Here is a 21379-nt window from a genome sequence, read left to right as displayed (position 1 = left end):
CCACTGAGCTCTGCGCCGTTAACGCCTTGCCCGGCTGTTCCAGTAATTTCATCGCGGTCAGTGATCATCACGATGAAGGTCATCCTTACTGGCTCAACTGGCTTTATCGGCAATGCATTACTGGAACAAGCCCTCAAGCATTCTTCACGAGATTCTCTCGTCTGTATCATGCCGACCTTTGCCCGGCACGATCACCAGCAAGGCATCAGGTATCTACGGTACGTGAAGACCTTCCAGTAACTTTGGGTGGATCGGTAATATATCCTCATTTACTGGTTAGTGGAATTGCTGCAATCCTCTTCTTCCTCGGGCGCTGCTCTATCCGTGGCGTCTGGTTTGTCTACTATAGACAAAACGGAAGTGATGCTCGTGCTCGGCTCCTGGAGTGTGAATTCCAACAAATGCCTCCCAAGCGGCCAATGGTCTGGATATCAGGCACAAGAATTACCGTTCGCCACCCTTTGTAGCGACAGCCGATCCGTGCAGCAGCAGGACTCCACTCCGTAGATAGACGGAAATGTATACATTTCCCCAAGTCAGCCCACAAAAGCCATGACAATATATATATTATATACATATATTTTAGTATCTATTTATGACAACAAGCAAAAAGCCATACCACTCCGGGGAATTCCAAATTTGTCACAGGGACTTTTTCACATGTCATGAATGATACTTACCTATATGCGGGGCTCGGGTCATCTGACAGCCACAGTCGCTAAAAGTCTGGAGAAGCGGAGAAGCTTTGTCTGAGGGGCTGCACGGTCCTTCGCATGCCGGCCACCCCGGAGTCCGTCAGTCGATTCCCCAGGAAATGGAATCGGAGCCAGACGTTAGGATGGATATTCGTATGGCCGTGGGTTTTGTCGAGGAGCCTAGTTACCGACCTAGCTACCGAACCTAGCTACCTTCAGCTACCTTAGGTCAGTTACAGTACTCAGATCTCAGATGGCTGACATGGAATTTCCCCCAAGTGCCCTCACTAAGTAGTCACTGCCTACCCACCCCACCTAACCTTCCTAGCCTTTCCTAACCTACTCCCCTACTAACTTCCATCCTCTCGGGATATCTTTGTCTGCATTGTCCCGCTGACTGAACCCGGTCTTCTCATTGGCCAGCAAATCAAAGTCAGCCCCGGCCCCCCTGTTCCTGCCTCGGCTTGCGCAATATCCAGACAAAACCACCGACATCTCCACCCATCTTCCATCTTGACTGCTACAAGAAAACTCCTCCCAAGAAAACCCTTCTCCTTTTCTCCATCTCTATCTCTATCTCTATCCCGACTTCCTCTTCAAAATCCTTCAATATGGCACCCAGAGTTATTGTCGTCGGCGGTGGACGTGAGTTAGCCCCCAGTCGCTTCACCCCCCTCTCCCCCCACCCAATCAATTCCATTGCTGACTTCAGTTCACAGTGTCCGGCCTGAGTGCTGCGCATACTATCTACCTGGCTGGTGGCAACGTGGTTGTGCTCGATAAGCAAGGTAGGCACAATTACTCTTACTACTATCTACCGACCTATGATTGCCAGTCAGTCTCTAACAAGTATCCAGGCTTCTTCGGCGGAAACTCGACCAAGGCCACCTCCGGAATCAACGGTGCCCTGACTCGGACACAAGTCGACTCCAATATCTCAGACAGCGTCAAGCAATTCTACGACGATACCCTCAAGTCCGCCAGAGACAAGGCGAGACCAGACCTGATCAAGGTCCTCACGTACAAGTCTGCAGCTGCGGTCGAGTGGCTTCAGGATGTCTTCAACCTCGATTTGACTCTTGTTTCACGGCTAGGGTATCTATAAATAACTCGTACGGCATCTACGATCACTTGCTAACACACTGCTCAGAGGTCATTCCCAGCCACGAACACACAGAGGCCACGATGCCAAGTTTCCTGGTATGGCCATCACATACGCTCTGATGCAAAGACTCGAGGAGCTCGCAGAGAACGAGCCCGAGCGGGTACAGATCATCAAGAAGGCCCGCGTGACAGCAGTGAACAAAGATGGTAATAAGATCACCGGTGTCTCTTACGAGTTTGAAGGGGAGCCGTATACCGTTGAGGGACCGGTCGTCTTGGCCACTGGTGGATATGCGGCCGATTTCACAGAGACATCGCTGCTCAAGAAATGGCGCCCAGATACCTTTGACTTGGCTTCTACCAATGGCGTACATGCTACTGGTGATGGACAGAAGATGGTCATGGCCATTGGCGGTAACGGAATCGATATGGACAAGGTTCAGGTGCATCCTACTGGTCTGGTCGACCCTAAGGACCCAGGCTCGAAGTGGAAATTCTTGGCCGCTGAGGCTCTCCGTGGTGAGGGTGGTCTTCTCCTGAACGGAGATGGCGATCGTTTCTGCGACGAGCTCGGCCACCGTGATTACGTTTCCGGCGAGATGTGGAAGGAGAAGGACAAGGGCAAGTTCCCTGTCCGTCTCCTCCTTAACTCCAAGGCCTCGAACGTTCTCGACTTCCACACGCGCCACTACTCCGGCCGTGGTTTGATGAAGAAGATGACGGGTAAGGAGCTTGCTAAGGAGATTGGCTGCACTGAGGAACACCTCCAGTCCACCTTCACCGCCTACAACGAGATTGCCGATGGCAAGAAGAAGGACCCATATGGCAAGAAGTTCTTCCACAACGGCCCCGTCGATATTAACGACGACTTTCACGTCGCCGTCATGGAGCCCGTGCTCCATTTTACCATGGGTGGTATCGAGATCAATGACAAGGCCGAGATTCTCAACTCGGAAGGCAAGCCCTTCGAGGGTCTCTACGCTTGCGGTGAGCTGGCTGGAGGTGTGCACGGTGCAAACCGTCTTGGAGGATCATCCCTCCTCGGCTGTGTAGTTTATGGCCGTGTCGCAGGCGATACCGCTTCCAACTACCTGTTCCGCAACGCCTTGAGCGGCGCTGGTGGAGTCGCTGCCTCCCGTCTGGGCCAGATCTCCCTGCACATCGACCCTAATCAGCCAGGCAAGATTTCCGTCGAGTGGGACAGCGCTGGCTCCTCTTCCGATTCTCAGATCAGCTCGCAATCACAAACATCCGCCGCCCCCGTACTCAAGCAAGGGGCCGATTCTGCGGACCCAGGAAAGGTCAGCAAGCCCAACAAGGCTGCCTTCAAGATCCCCGAGAAGGAGTTTACGATGGAGGAAGTTGCCAAGCACAACACGAAGGAGGACCTCTGGGTTGTAGTCAAGGGCGTCGTGATGGATGTGAGTGACTGGCTAGATGAACACCCAGGTGGACCTCAGGCGATCATGAACTTTATGGGTCGAGACGCCACGGAGGAATTCGAGATGCTGCATGACGACGAGGTTATTAGGAAGTACGCGCCCAGTCAGGTTATCGGGCGCGTGAAGGGACAGGAGATTACTTTGGAGGCATAGACGTGCGAGGCTCTTTTGGATGGGAAGCGGATGCCGGGGTGTATTGATATTTTTTGACTGGATGATTGGGATGGTCATGGGCTCTTGGGTATCAGCCTATGCATAAATTGCATTTGTCCATCTTTTTGCCTTTGCTTTTGAATAGATACTCCTGTTGCCTTGTGATTCCTTGCTTACCTAGGATGTGACGGTACGAGAAGTGAGTAGGGTTAGAGATCGTAAGTAGAGCTAGCTGGCTGCAGGTAGCATGCGTGGAAGAGGTGACAGCCGTACAGCCGTTCGTTTCGTTACACCACGACGATAATTTGTCATTTCTGGGTACAAAGACTAGCGCCCTGCCTATTGGAGCATTAGAGCTAACAGCTCCTTACCGGTCTTGTTTCTTAGCCTTTCTTTTGTTGGAGAGAGATGGATGTATATGGTCGCGGACAAGTTGATGATTTGGAGCTTTGAGCGAGGGCTGCAAGTGCCGAGAGCATAGGTACGATACGGTACGATACGGTACGAATGAAGTAGGTACCTCCGTTAGAAGCACAAGCAGAGCAGAGGAGGATGTAATCGTCGGCTCGCTTAGGTGGGGGGGCCTCTTATCACCCTTTCGGTCTTAATCGGTAGTCGGTATGTAAAGCACTTGCGGATCAGCGGAAGCAAAAATGCGGCTCTTTACAGACGTCGCAACTTTTGGGGCCCGTCCCTAAAGTGGGCGTGGAAAAAAGTACGTCCCCCGAGACGAGTCGGTCCCTCGTCGGATTGTTTTTCTGGATATTTCTTATAACATACCCCACGAGGCTTGATAACAAGAAGTTGTAGTCTGTTAATATGCGAGTATGCGGATTCATATATTGGATTTTCCATATTCTGATATTATTAGTTATCGTCCTATTGGGGTTTTCATATAGTATTGATTTGCGGAGGTACAGCGGTTGAGTGTCGTAACCCTCGTCGACCCACGGCTACTATTTCTTACCCACTTGGGCAATAACGTGAGGGCTAGGCACGGAATTTTGAAGAACCTCATTGTAACAGAACCCGATCAAGTTAGAAAAAGTGGCTGTTGGTCGATGAGGGTTGCGACACTTGACGGATGTTCCTCCGTAATAGAAGATTCGCTTGGTTTTGGTATACTCGAATCGTCAAAATCGGTAAAAGGCATTGAAAACTAATACTTTTTTTAACTCGAAACTTAACAACGCAAACACACACACACACACACACACACACACACACATATATATATATATATATATATATATATATATATTCACTGTATCGATACTTTACGAATATTCTAAAGTTTTCATTCTTATAGATTCAATATTCGTGAAGATGCAAGCGATTAATATTGTTTGAAATCGTTACAAAAGCTTTTGAAAATCCACATTTCCTGCAATTGCAAGCTTTTTAATATAAATCGATATATATATTCTTAGCATGTCAATGATTTGCGAATATATCTATCTATCTTGATATATTATTTTTATTAATATAGCTTTCACACTTATCAAGACGCATGCGATTGGCATCGGGATTTGTATTGGATTTTTGCTTGATTTTGGTGGTATTTGACGGGGGACAGACTTATTTCGAGGGACATACTTTTTTCGCCCACTTTACTAGGTATAAGGAAGGGCCCCAAAAGTTGCGAGGTCAAGTCCCACTATTACTGATAGTCAGCGTCTTTTTGTTTTTATGTCGAAGATCATCCTACGGAGTAAATCTAAAAACAAGGTTATGCTTAGCTAGGTGGCTATTCATAGTATTGCAGTGTTAATTCCTTTCCAATCTGAAAAGATCAACGTACGAAGTACAGACGGTACGAATCTCAACAGCAACAATTCAACAACGACTTAACCAATCGATTCTCAGGAGCCAATGCCTGTCCAACTGTGATTACTTACCTACTCATATTCTCGATTAAACGACAGCTTCATTCTGCTGTGCCTGTGCCTGTGCCTGTGCTTGTGTCGATGTCTGTCTGTATCCCCTTGCCCTCCCCTCCCCCACCTCGATCCTTTTCGTGATCACTTTCGCCCAGTCCATCCCAGCCCAGCCCAGCCCAAAATCCCCGGCCTTTAAACTTCCTGATGCTCAACTCCAACTCCTTCCCGCTTTCTCCCCACACATCCCCACACAACCAACACCAACCACAACAAAAACGCCAACGCCAACAATACCACCGCCACACCACTACACCACTACACTACGACACCACTACACCACACCAGTCCTTCCTCCTCCTCCTCCTCGCCCTCCGCCGCCGACTCCCAGTCCACTCCCAGTCCTCTAATTCATTGTTTCCTCCATCCATCGGTCCATCCGTCCGCCCATCCGCCCATCCGCTCGTCCGCCCGTCCATCACCAAACACCGCCAGGGAGTCAGTCTGCGAATAAAGTTCTGGGGATTGGATCGAATCGAATCAGGGACTACATTGGAAACAGGGCCTGCGAATGTCTGCCCCCGCCATAGGATACACCTCTGCGAAAACTCCCGTCTGCCAATGGGGATGCCTGTTCCCAAGCACCGGAACCCGATGATCACAGACGAACCTTCATCCCAAGCTCCTCGACGACAACATCGACCCTTATCCGCGCCGACCTGACAAACCCTCCTCTTCCACCATGGCAATAGCCATGGCCTGGCAGAAGCCCGACAATGTTGCTGGATCTTCAGCTCCGGCGATCATGATCGGCCTATTTGTCGCCACCGGGGGGTTGCTGTTCGGATATGATACTGGGTGAGCTGCTCCGGAACTGAAGGCTGGCTGGTAGGAGACTGACGACAGGGGTGCAGTATAATATCCGGAATACTGGCTATGAAGGCCTTTCGCGACGAGTTCTCGACCGGGTACGTCGATCTGCACGATCACTTACCCAATGTATCGCCGGCTCAGTCTTCCGTGATTGTTGCGATATTGAGTGCTGGGACTTTTTTTGGGGCACTTCTAGCAGCACCTATGGGAGACAAACTTGGTCGCCGCATATCCCTTATAATCGCTGTGGCCATCTTCGCCATTGGCACCTTATTACAGACTGTGGCTTTGGCAATCATGCTACTAGTTTGGGGAAGGTTTATTTGGACCTTTGCTTCAACAACCGATATGGCCACTAACGCGGTACAGGTTCTTTGCCGGCCTGGGTGTCGGGACCATCTCAGTTCTCGTCCCACTATACCAATCTGAAATGGCTCCGAAATGGATTCGAGGTACTCTCGTCTGTGCATATCAACTCGCCATTACCACTGGTCTCCTGCTCGCCGCAATTGTCAACATATTTACCGAGTCGATACCCCACACGAACGCTTTCCGTATTCCCCTGGCGTTGCAGTTCATCTGGGCCGGCACTCTCCTCCTTGGGCTGCTTCTCTTACCAGAAACACCTCGCTATCTTATCAAGCGAGGCTCACATGCCGCCGCAGCATTATCTCTTAGTCGCTTACGGCGGCTTGATATCACTCATCCTGCCCTAGTCGAGGAGCTTGCTGAGATCCAAGCTAACCATGAGTACGAACTTAGTCTTGGTCCATCAACATACCGAGACGTCTTCTTGGGCTCGCCACATCTAGGACGTCGCCTTTTGACTGGTTGTGGCTTACAGATTCTACAGCAATTGTCTGGCTGCAACTTCATATTTTACTACGGCACTACGTTTTTCACCCGCATCGGCATTCAATCCCCTTATATTGTCGCCCTCGTCGTCGCCGTAGTCAACGTTGTCTCTACCATTCCGAGTATGTTCCTCGTTGAATCACTAGGGCGGCGTCGTCTTCTCATGTTTGGTGCTGGGGGTATGGCTATCTGCCAGCTCGTAGTCGCATCTGTCGGGACAGCCATTCCTAATTCATACGCGGCGAACATGATTCTCATAGTCTTTGTCTGCATCTACCTCGCTTTCTTCGCCGCTTCTTGGGGCCCAGTTGCCTGGGTGGTTACCTCGGAGATATATCCTCTCAAAATTCGCGCGAAATCGATGTCCATCTCCACAGCGTCGAACTGGCTTCTCAACTTCTCACTCGCCTACGGCACTCCTTATCTCGTAAATTCCGGTCACGGCTATGCGAATCTGCAAGCGAGGGTGTTCTTCATCTGGGGTACATTCTGCGCAATATCTGTCCTGTTCGTCTGGCTCATGGTCTACGAAACCAGCCGAATCAGTCTCGAGCAAATCGACGAAATGTACGAGCGCGTCGATCACGCATGGAACTCCAGGGCATTTGAACCCAGCTGGAGCTTCCAGGTGATGCGCGATGAAGGTGTGTCAGCTAGTGGGATACAGCTTACTGATACCGAGGAGTCGAGACGGCGAACTGGCACGTGGACTAGTACGGCTGAGAGTGGCACCACGATGACCGAGGAAGATAAGATCATTGCTCAACTGGGCGATGTGGATTTAAGCTATTAATGATTTTTGTGGTTACGTTTTGTTCTTCAGCGTGGAGTTTTCGTCGGGGATTTATTTGGGTATACGCACCTGTGGCGTTTTCAGGGCATAGGAATTGGCACCGGGGTATCTGGGACTTGGCCCTCGGAAGGAAGGAATCATCTTTTCGGCGATCTACAACTACAAGGGTGGTTCTAAATGAGGAGCTGTCGTTGAGGAACAACATATTCCATTCTACTGTTTCATATCAACCAGATCTTGCACTGGAAGATGCGAGGAGGAGGAGGAGGTGTGGAGATGCCGCCAAAAAGTGATGGATTGATAAATGTTAGATAATTAGCTAACCCTTGTATCAGGGTCTTGAGTTACCAGAGCACCTGTTAGTAGGAAAATGTATCTAATTCATTTTCATTTGATACCCCCCCTTTGTCTGGTCCATTTTATTTACCTTGTTCCTTCTCATCATTCCCTCGGCTCGGTCATCATCTTTCGGCTCCGGAAGTAACTCCGTGCCTGGTCTTTTTTTGCGGCGGATGGGGGGCGGGGGTTCATCTTTTGTTTCTCGTCTCACTTGATGGAAACCAGATCCTTACCCCGATGATTCTCCCCGATCTCCCGGTACGTAGCCACGCGCACGCGCACGCGCACGCCCATTTGTCTTCCTCTCTGCACACCTGTTGCGAATCTGTTACCCTCTTTACCGTCAGTTGGCTCTCCCCGCAGCATTCATTCTTTCTTGGGGATTTCTCTACCTACAGCCTGATTCATTGATAAGAGGCAGGTGCCATGTGTTGGTTGGATATGTGTGCCGAGGCTATTTCCCTGGGCTTTTTTTTTTCTTTCTTTCTTTCTTGCTTTCTTGCTTTCTTGCTTTCTTGCGGTCTTGCGGCGGTGGTGGTTCTGATTGGGGAGGGGGGATTGGTGTTGTAGCTTGTGTGGGATTGGATTGGATTGGATTGGATTGGAATGGATTGGAATGGATTGGAAGGAAATTGCGGTTGGGAGAATTTGGCTCAGGGGTATACGAATGAAGTGTACGAAGTTCGCCTTTGGATGATGTTGTCAGCCGACCTGACCTGTCTTGGTATAAGCAAGTCTCTCTTCGAGCTCTAACAAGCTATTGAACTTGGGATATGATTCGTTTGATAGCTTGCGGCATGGCTTCTGGAATGATAGGTATATATATATATATTGTATTTACCTTCTGGCGCCCTGTTTCTCAGCTTTGGAAAGCACGAGCCCTGACAGCTTAGCAGGCCGATCTCTCTTTCCAGATCCCCTCTTCCTCCTTTTGACGGCAGTACGCATGTTCTCTTCCCAGGTGGTCCTCCCGAAGAACAGTTTCCGTGCCGCGTTCATGTCGCGGAATCGTGCCGACAACGAGACTATTCTACTCTCGAGTCTGCCCGACCGACGGATGGAAAGGCGACATGACGTTCAACTCGTTTGCCACCAGTTGCTATGTATGTATGGGCTTCGCACGCACGAGCGAGCAACGAGCAGGACTTCTTCCCGGATCTATGCGGAGGAGATCTAATGCTTGATGCCCGTCAAAAGAGCGGACTTCGAGGTCCGTGGCGGTTTGGGGCCGGCCTCGTTGGGATGGATCGAGGGCTGACGGATCTCTGCCCCCCTCGAAAGCTTTTGGAGCGCGTCCTGTGCTGACGGCTCTTGTTTGTTTGTGATTTCGCCCCCCCTCCGAGATCTACACGGTCCGAGCATGGCTGTGTGGGTGCAACGGTTTATAGGGTGGTGGGCTGGTAGCCGTGGCGTTCGGTGACGATATCAACCGCGGTTTTTCTCCCTGTTGGAAACTGCGCTATTACGTGCCTCCCTGGTATCTGTGCGCATCATGCTTTTATCTTAGCAGTGCTTGGGGCGCTGAGGTTAGATCATCCTTCGCTGGCTTCGGCTTCTTCGCCTTGGATTTCAATGTCGGGCTCACTTTCTCTGGACAGATTCGGTTGCGGTACGACTGCCTCGATCTCGATCTCGATCTCGATCTCCCTCGGGGCAGCGCGGGTTGGGTTGACTGTTGGAGTTTTGCACCTTCATCCTGTGAGTTCTGTCGGAAAAGTATACCTCTCGAGCTAGTGAGGTAGCTTGTAGTGTGTTGTTCATACCTTTGCTCTGCCCAGCTGGACCGCGATGGGCATTCACGCCCGATGTAAGAGTCGACGAGACCTGAGAGTTTCATCTCGCAGCGAGCTGGGTACCGTACGGGGACTTTCGAGATGGATGACGACATAGAAACAAAAGGGGGATTGGGAATCAGGCTTCGACCGAAAGAAAAGAATGTTTTTTTTAAAAAAAAAAAAAAAATATTGAGAGGGAGAGGGGGCCGACGTCCTGCCAGTTCTTGTCCCACGATACAAGCCTTGAAGATAGCGCCCCATGTTTCGCATGAGCTGTTCATGCAGCTGGCCGTGGTCTGTCGTTACCTTTTGAAGAACGCAAAACTGCCCACAAGTTTTCGATCCCTCTGCATGCTGCGCGACCCCGTTGGTTCGCTTGGTTCGGGGAACTGCGTCCAAGATCAAGCGAGTGTATTGGTAGTAGAGTTTCCCTCGCGTGGTTTCTTTCGTTCGTTTACTTGTGTTTTACAGCGCTCGTTTCTCCCTGGTTGAACGTGGACCGCCAGCTGTCGAGTGTGTCCGTGTGTGTAGGTATGTGGTACGGGGCTAGGAATGTCAGAATCGTTGTTGGATTCTAATTGGGAACACTTTGGGGATTGGATATAGCTATGTGGATATCTCAGGCTATTTTCATGGTTCGATGGCAGACGAAAGAATCAGGTCGTTTCTTGGGTACCACCCACCCACCGGCCGTTTTCTCGTTTAGCTAGAGGAAGCGTTGGTTTATGGTTGAGATGTCGCCCGAGTGTCTAGAGGAGTATATACATTTGTTTACTCCCTAGGCAGCACTCGGCTACATCGATATATCAGCCTGGCCACGCTAAATTTAAGAGGCTACTATCATCTTTGACTTTTTCTCTTGCTTTATAATTTCCTAATCGGAATTCGTCGCATGGTTAACCAGATAGGAGCTGCTGATATCTCGAAAGAAGAAAGGTGGATTTTCCGAGGGCGTCCTGCTATTTGGTCTAGGAACGAACATATCCTCACAGAGTTTTAGTCAGGACCTTTCCTCGCAGCACGGCTTCTATCGATCGCATCGCTGCTCAAAGCCACGATCTGACTCGGTCGGACTCATCTCCGAGATGTGTGTTTGAGCTGTCAGGCACGATGCAGTACGACCTGTGTTCTGTCAAGCGGCATGCGATTGAGGTGGCAGCTCAACTGACCGGCCAAGATGGCAAATTCGTACCACTTATGCGAGATTTGGCTGCTGAAGGGTCGTTTGTCTCGACTTGGAAGCGAGTCAGGGCGAGTGTGAATTCCCGGATTAGCTGGGCCCGTCCAAGGCAATCTGATTCGGAGATCAACCTAGACACTTGAGATCGCAAACTTTGAAGAGGCACTTCCTGAATGTGCGGGATCCACCTGTATTGTCTGGAGAGATCTAAGGGACGGCGATGACCATCGGTCGAAAGGAATATCATGACCTGCTGTCCAAACCGACTTATCGTAGAAGATGTATGCACGCCGTTGCTAGTCTGTCTCTGTGAAATCAAGAGGCCACCAGGCAGGTATGAGTAATTACGTGTTTCTGTGTCGCGGAGTCCCTTCCGAGCCTATATCTACCTCCCCCTCCCAGCGCCCTCCGAGCCAGAACCTTTTCCCGCAACACTCCAACCAAGTTTCTCTCTCTCCCTTCCGACGAGAGATATCGAGCCCGCGAAGAGGGAAAAGAAAAAAAAGAAAAAGATAAATTCTAATCTCGGCACCCTCTTGCGACATCCGAGCCTTTCCCATACCCATCCACCATGTGCAACCAGATCATCTGGCACTTCACCTGCACCCACGTCAGAGTCGAGGTAGACCAATGTCCCGCCCCGAGCGGACCAGCGTGCACGCGGTTCAGCGAGCGAAGCAAGCCCGGGGCCTGTCCGGACTGCGGGAGGTATTGTCCTGTCTGCAAGGACGCGGTTCCGAAACCGCCGAGGTACGGCGACGATGGCAATGCTGAGGGTCTGCTGTCGGAGTGTTTGGGGAAGAGCTGTTAGTCGGGTATGCACGAGAAGAGGTCTAAGTTTTCGCCTCGTTTGCCCTCTGCGGAATAGATGTGTCGTTGGACTGGATATTCGATTCAGGCAGAGGGGAGAGGTGGAAAGGGGGCTGGATCTCGCTTAGCGACCCGGTCGGTTTAGACGTGCTTCGCTTCACGGTCTGGATTGAAGCTCTTCAATGCATCACTGAGAATCTCCCCCCCCCTCCAAAGAAAAACAAGAACAAAAAAAGGCCTACACGTCGCCATATATGATTTCATACGCATCTTGACGGTCAAGTGAGCCAACGTAGCATTTCCTTTCTCTCTTCGTATTCACCGAAGCTGGTTCTGCGCCACAGACTCCGTACCTTCCCCACTTGCACATTCCACACCCGCCAGACCAAAACTTCGAGCCACGCCAAGTCCTCCATCGCGCTAAGCCCCAAGCCCCAAGCCCACGGCCCAGTCATCGCGAGTTCAAAAACCAACGCCTCCTGACTGAAATCTTGCATCGCCAATTCACAGTCATCGCCATGCTCAGCAGACTCAGGGTCCAGACAAACACGAGTGTCGTGTCTCTTGAAAACCTCATGACGAAACCTACCTCCCTTGTGTATATTTAAAAACATTTATTTATATACATATATATATATATATATATATCCAACCACTCACTTACTTACTTACTTACTCGCCTCTCTCAGCGCCACTCCACACACCTCCCTCAACAACCACCGCCCGCATCCTCCAGTGACACGTAGATAGGTAGATACACCGCTCCGTCTCCGTCACCCACCACAAGGGAAGAAGAGCAGCTCTACATCCCAGTATCCCGCCCGCACCTCCTCCTCTACAGCTATCTAGATCACAGGAGATCGAGCCTCGCTCCTCCGCCTCCGAGGCGTGCACGTAGCAACAAACGATCGTACCAGCACTGCGTCGAATTTGGGGGGGGGGGAAACCGTCTGGACGCTTCGACCGGCTCGACCGCTGCCGGTCAGGAATCAATCAGCCACAGGGATCCGGAGCAGGCAACGAGCCTGAGATGGCGAGAGAAAATGCGGTATGGTACAGTACTTGGGCGCTTGGGAGATGCCTGGAATCGTATCCGGTCGTCCGAGCTCGGATGAGGATTTACGTGAGAGCGAACGAGACATTTTTCCTTCCCGATGGGGAGACATAAGTGCCTCCTCCTCTTCCTGCTTGGGCTCCCGACACTCTTCCAGCCATGAAATAGCCTTCGCGCGGCAGAAGATAAAGGGTGTTTTCAAAAGCTATGCATACAAACGCGCGCCTCAATTCTCACACATCTGGCACTGGTCCAATTTTTTCTTCTATGTGAAGGAAGTATGCTGGAACTATCGTTGAAGTTTATACGACTATAGCGCGTTTTATATCCTAGCCCAAATATCCCGTATAAAGAAATCATAAGTCATCAACGTGTACTGGTCTACTGACCCATCTAACCTACAGTTTACCCGCCTCCCCCTCTCCCTCCCCTACCCGCCCATGCACATCTCGCCTTACCAACCAATTATTATTCCGCTGTCGAATGAAGCATACCCTCTTTCAAGACGCTGTTCAAGAAGCACCAAAGAGTTTGCTGACCGAGAATCGGCTCCCGCTCTTCGTGTTGGGCTTCTTGACGGAGCTCCAAGACTCGGAGCGAGAGTTCGAGCCTCGGATCTGTTGCTGGCGGTTTGGCAACTGGATGGTTTGTTGTCTCGAAGGACTTTCGTCCTCGTCGCTGGAGGAGCTTACAAGTCAGTCTTACAATCCAAATATCTTCAACGGATCGAGCATGAACGCATCTGGTTTGGGTTGCCTACTGTGATGGAAAAGGCTGCAGGCAGAGAGGATAATTCGAGACTCACGATTCGTAATTGATGCGTGTCACAAGATCCGCGGGCTCCCCTCTCAGCGCCCTCTCTACCCCCTGGTACTGACGTCTGTAATCATCATGCTTGGTCTTGGCCTCCAGAAATCTCTTCTCGGACTGCTTCTTCCTCTCCATCAGCGCCGCCATCTCGGCATCCAGCTGGGCCATTTGCGCCTGCGCGTTCTGCATGCGAGAGCTGTACTCCTTGACCTTGCCGTCCAGTGGTTGGAGAACGCTGGTCATGATCCGGGGGCTCTCAAGGCGTTGGATACTGGCACCTGCAGCGGCATTCTGAATCTGGATGGATGCGGCTCTGGCGGTGGAGATGACAGGCTCTGGCGACTCCGGACCACTTGATCTGTGAGGGGAATGGTTCTTGGGGGGAGAGCCGTGACGCTGATCACGCGCCATGGGCATGGATTGATTGGGACTGGCTTCTGCTCGAGAGTTCTGAATTTGGACGGCTCTCCCGGTCGAGGATTGCGGAACGGTGTTTTGATCTCGGTATTGCACCTCTTCGGAATCGGTTCGGCGGTATCCGCGTCTCTTTGGTTGTTGCACTTGCTGCTGCAACACTGGGTCTTCGTATTGAGGTCCGTCGTAGGTTGGTGGCCGAGACATGTCGTGCGACACACCACGGGCGGAAGACGGGTTGTTTGTATTTGTCGGTGAGTATTGCTCGGTCAAAGAAGCTCGTCTCTATGATTATATCAGAAAGATGATCTAGAGAGGGCAGGCGAGCCGACTCACGTGATCTTGGATGGGAATGTCCATCGTTCTCGGGTTTCTAGTGGGCGGGCGTTGATTGATGTTTTGTCCATCTGCATCGTAGTACTTGGGGTAATGCGGTCCACTACCTCGTCGATCGTTGTATTCTCGAGGTGCAGTCCTGTTGGGAGAGTTCTGCATGTTGTTGAGAGGCAGCTATCCGTCGTTTCGCACAATGTCTCAGAGTGACAACAACACAATAATATCCTTTGGGATCCAGGATTGTTCACGAATTTGAAGAATGAGGAATGTAGAACAACGAGAAAGAGGTGGCCGAGGGAAAAGACATAGGTATTGACCTGGTAGACCAGAGGGCTGGCCAACCTCCTCGTTGCTTGGGCCAAGCAGCCAAGTTCGCTAAGGCGACCCACTTTGGAAAGGGGAATCTTAAGTAGCTGGCTGGTGTTCGACCTCCACCACGTCCTCGGATTCTGGCCTTGCAGATACGGGTGTTCTGTCGTCGCTGTTCAGCCACCCCCCCCCCCAAAAATACACGGAGACCGATTAACGTTTGTGCAACATAGGCATCCGATTCTTGGTGCTGACAGTACAGTATAGTTTGCGCCAGGAGATTTATCAAAAATGATGAAGTCAAAGTGACTTGTCCTCAATTTCATGACAGCTCAAGCGCCGATGACTGGCGATATAGCATCGGCTATAAGCTGCTGAACACTCGAGATTCCTGTGGGAAGAAGCCCACTCAAACCGAGACTTGAAAACAGATACAGTCACTGGAGCTGGGCAAAACATCCGAGGGTGGTATCATTGAAGAGGTCTGCGGCGACCGCCAGTGAGTAAAGACACCGTTGAAGTTAAAAAATATATGATAATTGGACAGCGAAAAGTGCCATTGGCACCGACACAGGTAGATCTTCTCCTGGCCAGGAGTCCAGGTGAAGTCTGGATATTCTCTAGTAGCCAGGAAGGACCCCTTCCAGTTGTAACTTCTGACAGTTCAGTCTGGATCAAATGTGCTTTCTAAGGTGACCAACATACCATTGAGATAGCCTGACAATTGCTCTGCACCAAGTTTGGAAATCCGAGAGCCATGCAGTCAGTCATTGATAGCACCTGATTAGGGATCTGAGACTTGCGAAGTTAGCAACAAACTTTCAGGCAGCCGGAGCCACCAGCTTTCCCGCGAACTGAGAGCTGAGCACTGAAGTAGGAGGAGCCATTCTCAATGGACCCATTCAACCTCTCTCAGGGTGAGCGTACCCGACCCGGGAATTCCATGTGTGAAATGATCATCACCCTGAGGCTAAGATTCCCCAAGAGCCATCACTCGCCCATTGATGTTATCCACAGACGCACCGAAAACCTTTCGAACTTCGCCCTGTTTACCATCGATAGGTCCAAGATACGCCGCCGCGTTCAAGCCAGTCCGAAGGCCCTCTCAGATCCCGGCGCCACGGAGGCATTTTCTCCTCCTCCTCCTCCTCCTCCTCCTCCTCCTCCTCCTCCTCCTATTGACACCAAATGCTCTCTCTCGTCGCACACGGTACGGGCACAAGGTGTAGGATCGCAGTTCCTTTCTGTCAGACTGTCGATAAGCGCGTCTCATCCAATCAACTCTCTCGGTACTAGGGCTACTTAGGCGCTGGACTGCATGTTATCGTCACTGTCGAGCCCAGTAGACGGGGAACGCTTGACCCAGGCTGCGAGTAGAGTAAAGATTGCAGTGATGCAGTACAAATAACTACTTCGCTGTGCTGAGTGATAGAAGACGTATATATATACAGATATATACAGATACACACATAGAAAAGAGACCAAGATCATCCATCAATAATCAGATCTCCAAACGTCGATCCCACCCCACAGGCTCTCTCTTGTACCCCCCCAAAAAAAAGAAAGAAAAAAGAAACCCCCCCCCCGAGCAAGGGCGAAACCTACTTACCCCTCTCTAGTTAGCTACCTCATCGACCCCGTCTGCCGCCGTCAAAACCAGCCGTCGGAGCTTGCGACCTCTGACCCCAGCCGACCGCCGATACAGTCGGAAACGCCCCGATAAAAAAAATCGGCCGCTTACACAGGTAATCCCATAGTACCTAAACTGGTAGTAGTAGGTACCTAGGTACCTAGGTATCCTACATACCTTAGGTACCGTACTCAACCCGGCAGATACGTACATACTTTACCGACCCCGCTCGCTGGGCGGAAGAGTACCTACTTACTTACCTACTTACCTAGCTACCGGTACCTAGCTACCTACCTACCTACCGAAACACAAACACAGCAGCTCTCTCGTTCTCGCTTACCGAAAGCGAAAGAAATACCGTAGCCAGCCAAGCCCCCTTGAGCGAGCCGCGGAGAACTCGATGCCCCCTGCCCGATTCGCTAGCGCAGTGAGACAGAGACAGAGAGAGACATGCATTACATCCCTGTGTCCCTGCTGAACAACTGTAAAGAAAGAGCGGGATCGTGACTGTACTATGGTAATTAATGACTGCTGAATTAATTCTCATAGCACTCATCATCGTACGGCCCTTCTTGCGCCTTGCAGAAAAAAAAAAATATATATCCCACACGTACGAGTCTTCGGACTCTATCTATCTATCTTGCCTACCCTGCCCATGGCCGCCTACACACACCAACGGACGGGCAGGAAAGGTCTTTTTACAAACAAAGCCATGCATCTATCTCCCTCTCCGTGCTCCAGTGGAAACAATTATATCAAGGTAACAGAAGCAAGTAAGTCGTATGGCTCATCTACGCATAACGCTGAAGCAAGTTTTCACCTCCGCACCCATCTGAAAAAAAAAAATATTCAAAAGCCAAAAACAAAAATACAATTTCACTTTGTCCATCGCCAGACCCCAGCACTCATCTACCAATCCGCGTCGTCGTCTCGTCCTCGTTGCATAGCACTCTGTCTCGCTTTCAGTGCCTCTGCTAGACCACCTGCAAAGCTGGGCGTGGGTGTACTTCTTCCACTATCAGAACTATTGACGCTCATAGCCGAATCGCGGGGAGCGGGAGGGGGTGCTGGTTTGCGGCCTGCTACGGGACGCTTTGCTGGTGGTGCAGGAGGGGTGGGTTTCGCCCGAACCACAGGGCCTTGACCGTTGGATTTCGCTGCTGGCGGCGGGGGTGGAGGTTGGGGGCGAGAGACGACTGGGGAGGGAGGCGGCGGGGGCGCTTCTTCCTTGAGGTATGCTGAGGGTGCCCAGCCTTGTTGGCCCGAAGAGTGTTTGGCTAGCCACCATCCTAAGAATAGGTTAGTATTGATAAGTTCTGGAGGATTGGGGCTTGTTTACCATTGCTCTCCTTCTGGAGAATAGTTACAAGCTCATCCTTCGCCATAGTCATTTCATTGGCGCTCTGACCATTGAAATCATACAGGACCCGATACTGGGGCTCTCTGGGAGGAGGCGCAGCCGCAGCTGCAGGAGGAGCAGGTGGCGGTGGTGGAGGGACGGACCGGCTTGATGATACTGAGGGGTTGGTACGTGTGTGGCTGGGGATAGAAGATACAGCTGCCGATACAGCCGCAGGAGGTGCAGGTATGTTTCGAGCTTGAGCAGCACCATTTGGCTGGGGCACGGGTTTTGTATTCCTGTTCCCGTTGGAAAGCTTGGAGGGCCTTCCACCAGGCCCACCGGGCTTGATAAGTCTGCCTTTCGTGAATGGCTTGGCAGCGACGGGCTTTCCCTTGGGCAGTGGTCTTGACACGGAATTTGGAGGCTCGCCTGGTTTCGTATGGATTGTTCCACTCTTGTAGTAATCGACCTCCATTGCTGCATCCTTAACAACCTTGATGGTTTGCATCTTACCAGGCTTTTTGGCATATTCTATCGAGTCCGAAATCTTGAGGTTGAAGCCGCCTCCAGGAATGGCGCCTGCCATATGCGTGAAAAGCTCAGTCTTAAGCAGACAGTTCAACAAAGGATCGGGTTCTTGTGGAGAACCGACTCCTAGCGAAAACCAGTCGTCTCGACATTGCGAAGTGCCGACGAATTTAATAGCGCCCAGAGGAATCGATCTCTCGATCGCAATTTGAACTTGTTTGTTCACGAGATGCTGCGAGATTATGTAGAACTTGCTCTTCGTCAACACTAAAACCCGAGGACTCGGTTTACTCGATCGACCAAACTTCGTCTCCAAGATTTCACCTCGACAAGAAAATATGACCTGTTCGTTGGCTGGTAAGTTGACAGCATTCCGAATTCGGGACCCAGGGCCGCTACTGGCAGCAATACCGAGGTAGTCACCCATAAAGCGTCTTGAGCCGAGAAGACTCATTCTCCGCCTCTCCTTACGGCCCTGGAGGGTCTTGTGTCCACGTTCTCGAAGAACAAGGAACTCGGCGCCAACTCTCTTTTTCCTCCATACCCGTTGAATGCGGGTGGCAGCCTCGATTCGGATCCGCAGGAAAGCTCTCCAGACCCGCTGGATTCGAATCGCCATGTTATGCCAATACCTGTCACGCATGTGCTCTAGAGCAAACAACGTCTCTGGTGCCTTGATGAACGCTTTTGTTACACCCATTTGGAATTCTTCAGCCGGGATGCTGGTGTCCTTGAGGATTTGCTTCGCGCCAGACTTTGCGTCTCCTGTCCAAGTGTAGTCTCCTGCATAGGACGTCTGTGGAGACAAAAGATAGAATCGTTCGACGAATTTATCAAAAGTCTGACGGTAGGCGAACCCGGCTCGCCTAATGCGAACGTTCTCCTGGAGACCGAGATACTTGACCTGATGCATAACGTTGGGAACATTGTACTCAGTTGGTGATTTGTTCTCGTTGGGCTTGATTGTCCGGATATACGAGGGTTCAGCCTTCATCAGAGTAGCGACGAGGTCGTTTGCAGACGCCTTGATCTTGTCACCGGCAGAAGGAGGTTGCTTCCTGTTATCCTGGTCGACTTGGTGGGGGAATAGAGTATGTAGGAATTCGTTCTGGCTGTCGTCGATGAGATTAAGAATGCCCTTCAGAAGTTGATCTTTGTTCTTATCCGTAATTCCATCGACCGTGTAGGCAACGTCACCGGCATAATGCTTTATGATGAAATTTCCTTGACGAGGAGTCAGATGAGCATTCGACATGCCATTGATGGCTGTCATGAATGTTCGATCGCAAGCAGCGGGGTCTGCGTGAGCAGTCTTTGTAGCATCCTTCATAGCGGAAAAGATACCCGGTGGCCTTACAGACTCGATCAAATCACACACAATCTTATTGTCAAAGTATGTGATGGGAGTCCACTTAATCTGTTCTCGTGCATACTCTTCCTGCTCGGTCTTCAAGGTCAGCTGAATGAAGATCTGTTGCAACTTCTCATTGACATAGTTGATACAGAGCTGCTCGAAACTGTTCTTCTCAAAGATCTCAAAACCGTAAATGTCGAGAATGCCAATGGAGTTGGAGGTAGCCGCGCGAGCTTTTAACGAGACGTTGACGCGCTCTACAATCCAATCGAAAAGATTGTAATACAATGCTTTCGCGAGAGCATCTCGGGTAGCCATGGCTTGTGCTGGGTTCGCTGGAGACTCGATGACCTCGCCATTTCGAGGAGTGAGAATTCGAATGGTGATGGCCTTGATGACATCGGCTGGGTCTACTTCAAGCAAGTAGGCTAAGAAGTCGACGACGGACTGGTCTACAACTTCGGCATATCCATCCTTGTCTTCTCTGAACCCAATGTTACCTGCCCAGAGAATGGCCGCTAGTACCCTGAATATCTCGTCCTGTTCTTCCTGCGCCAAGCCGATTACTTTCATTGCTTGAAGGGTGTCATTCCACTCTGCCAGATCGTCGATACCGTCTACGTCTAGACATTTCGAGTTACCAGTGTAAGCATATGTCGCCGGACCCTGAATACCAAAGTTCTGCTTGTAAGTCGCTGACGCTCCTTTTGTAAATTGGTAGAAAATGTGGAAGTTTCGCTCGTTCTGAATTTGCCCGACAACCCTCGATTTCTCCAAGAGATAATTGGTGATATCCGCACCAACAGGCTCTCCTTGAGCGTTGAACTGCAACTGCAAATACTTTCCGAACCGAGACGAATTATTGTTTCGGAGGGTTTTCGCGTTCCCGAAAGATTCCAAGAGGGGGTTCGTAGCTAGAACCATATCTTTGGTTTGTTGAATCGAAGAGTCGCTCCCGCCGGACACATTTGCGATATACTGCATTATCCTCTTGGCAGCCTCTGTCTTTCCTGCCCCTGACTCTCCCGAGATAATCACGCACTGGTTGTCCTTGTATGCTTTCATGTTATAGTAGGCAGACTCGGCAACGGCAAAAACATGAGGGGGCATCTGGTGAAAGTTAGCCATGAGTCCTCGGGTCTCTAGCAGCACTTGACCAACCTCCAGACGGTTCTTCCCCCTGTAACTGTCCAACACATCTTCTGTGTAGATCCCCACTGAACGGGATGTCAGCAGTCGTACCCCAAAAATCCCAAGACATATACTTACGATCCCGAAAGGGATTGACGGACACCAGCACATGTCCAATATAAGTCTAACTGCTGTCAGCATAAGAACAGCGGTTTCGGATTCCAAGCTCGTACGTAGATCTCTGCATTCTCGAATCGCTTCTTCAAATTGTCATTTATGGCCTCATTGGTGACTTTGCTGATCAGGGTCAGATCAGAAACTCCCACTTCCTTCTTCTTGGTCGTGTCGAAGGCAGCCTTCTTGATATTGGGTTGGGAACTGCCTGATGCCGCAGCACGCCCACCGCCCGGATTGGCGGATTTATCGCCCTTCGGTCTTCGACTTATGCCCTGAAAAGATCCCTTATCAGTTTGCGTTTCTTGTGTGATGCTCTGCGAACAGTCTGGCAACTCACCATCTTGACAGTTTCCCCTGTCCTGTAAACACTGCTCTAGGATGCGCCCAGCCCACGTTTT

General features: G+C 50.8%; 5 protein-coding genes across 5 annotated transcripts; 3 read left to right on the top strand and 2 right to left on the bottom strand.

Annotated features, from left to right (window-relative positions):
- Nucleotides 1–72: 72 nt before the first annotated feature.
- Nucleotides 73–467, top strand: L3040_007530 (uncharacterized protein; the record flags this gene model as incomplete). The annotated part of the gene is made up of 2 exons (XM_066154898.1): nt 73–218; nt 281–467. 2 exons carry the CDS (start codon nt 73–75, stop codon nt 465–467), a joined length of 333 nt encoding a protein of 110 aa, XP_066010785.1.
- An 839-nt stretch (nt 468–1306) lies between these two features.
- On the top strand, nt 1307–3394 carry L3040_007529 (uncharacterized protein; the record flags this gene model as incomplete). Its single annotated transcript, XM_007291266.1, has 4 exons — nt 1307–1340; nt 1415–1483; nt 1553–1790; nt 1846–3394. The coding sequence occupies 4 exons, from the start codon at nt 1307–1309 to the stop codon at nt 3392–3394; spliced, it is 1890 nt and encodes a 629-aa protein (XP_007291328.1).
- A 2619-nt stretch (nt 3395–6013) lies between these two features.
- On the top strand, nt 6014–7792 carry L3040_007528 (uncharacterized protein; the record flags this gene model as incomplete). The annotated part of the gene is made up of 3 exons (XM_007291267.2): nt 6014–6129; nt 6186–6461; nt 6514–7792. The coding sequence occupies 3 exons, from the start codon at nt 6014–6016 to the stop codon at nt 7790–7792; spliced, it is 1671 nt and encodes a 556-aa protein (XP_007291329.2).
- A 5670-nt stretch (nt 7793–13462) lies between these two features.
- Nucleotides 13463–14669, bottom strand: L3040_007527 (uncharacterized protein; the record flags this gene model as incomplete). The annotated part of the gene is made up of 3 exons (XM_007291269.1): nt 13463–13628; nt 13756–14459; nt 14511–14669. 3 exons carry the CDS (start codon nt 14667–14669, stop codon nt 13463–13465), a joined length of 1029 nt encoding a protein of 342 aa, XP_007291331.1.
- A 2689-nt stretch (nt 14670–17358) lies between these two features.
- Nucleotides 17359–21321, bottom strand: L3040_007526 (uncharacterized protein; the record flags this gene model as incomplete). Its single annotated transcript, XM_066154897.1, has 6 exons — nt 17359–17738; nt 17789–20783; nt 20835–20890; nt 20943–20988; nt 21038–21253; nt 21319–21321. 6 exons carry the CDS (start codon nt 21319–21321, stop codon nt 17359–17361), a joined length of 3696 nt encoding a protein of 1231 aa, XP_066010784.1.
- Nucleotides 21322–21379: the final 58 nt, after the last annotated feature.

Source organism: Drepanopeziza brunnea (assembly GCF_022702325.1).
Source record: "Drepanopeziza brunnea f. sp. 'multigermtubi' strain 214-2 chromosome Unknown ctg13, whole genome shotgun sequence".
Taxonomy (NCBI): domain Eukaryota; kingdom Fungi; phylum Ascomycota; class Leotiomycetes; order Helotiales; family Drepanopezizaceae; genus Drepanopeziza; species Drepanopeziza brunnea.
Note: the sequence above shows the minus strand (reverse complement) of the source record. Positions and strands in the feature narration are given on the sequence as shown.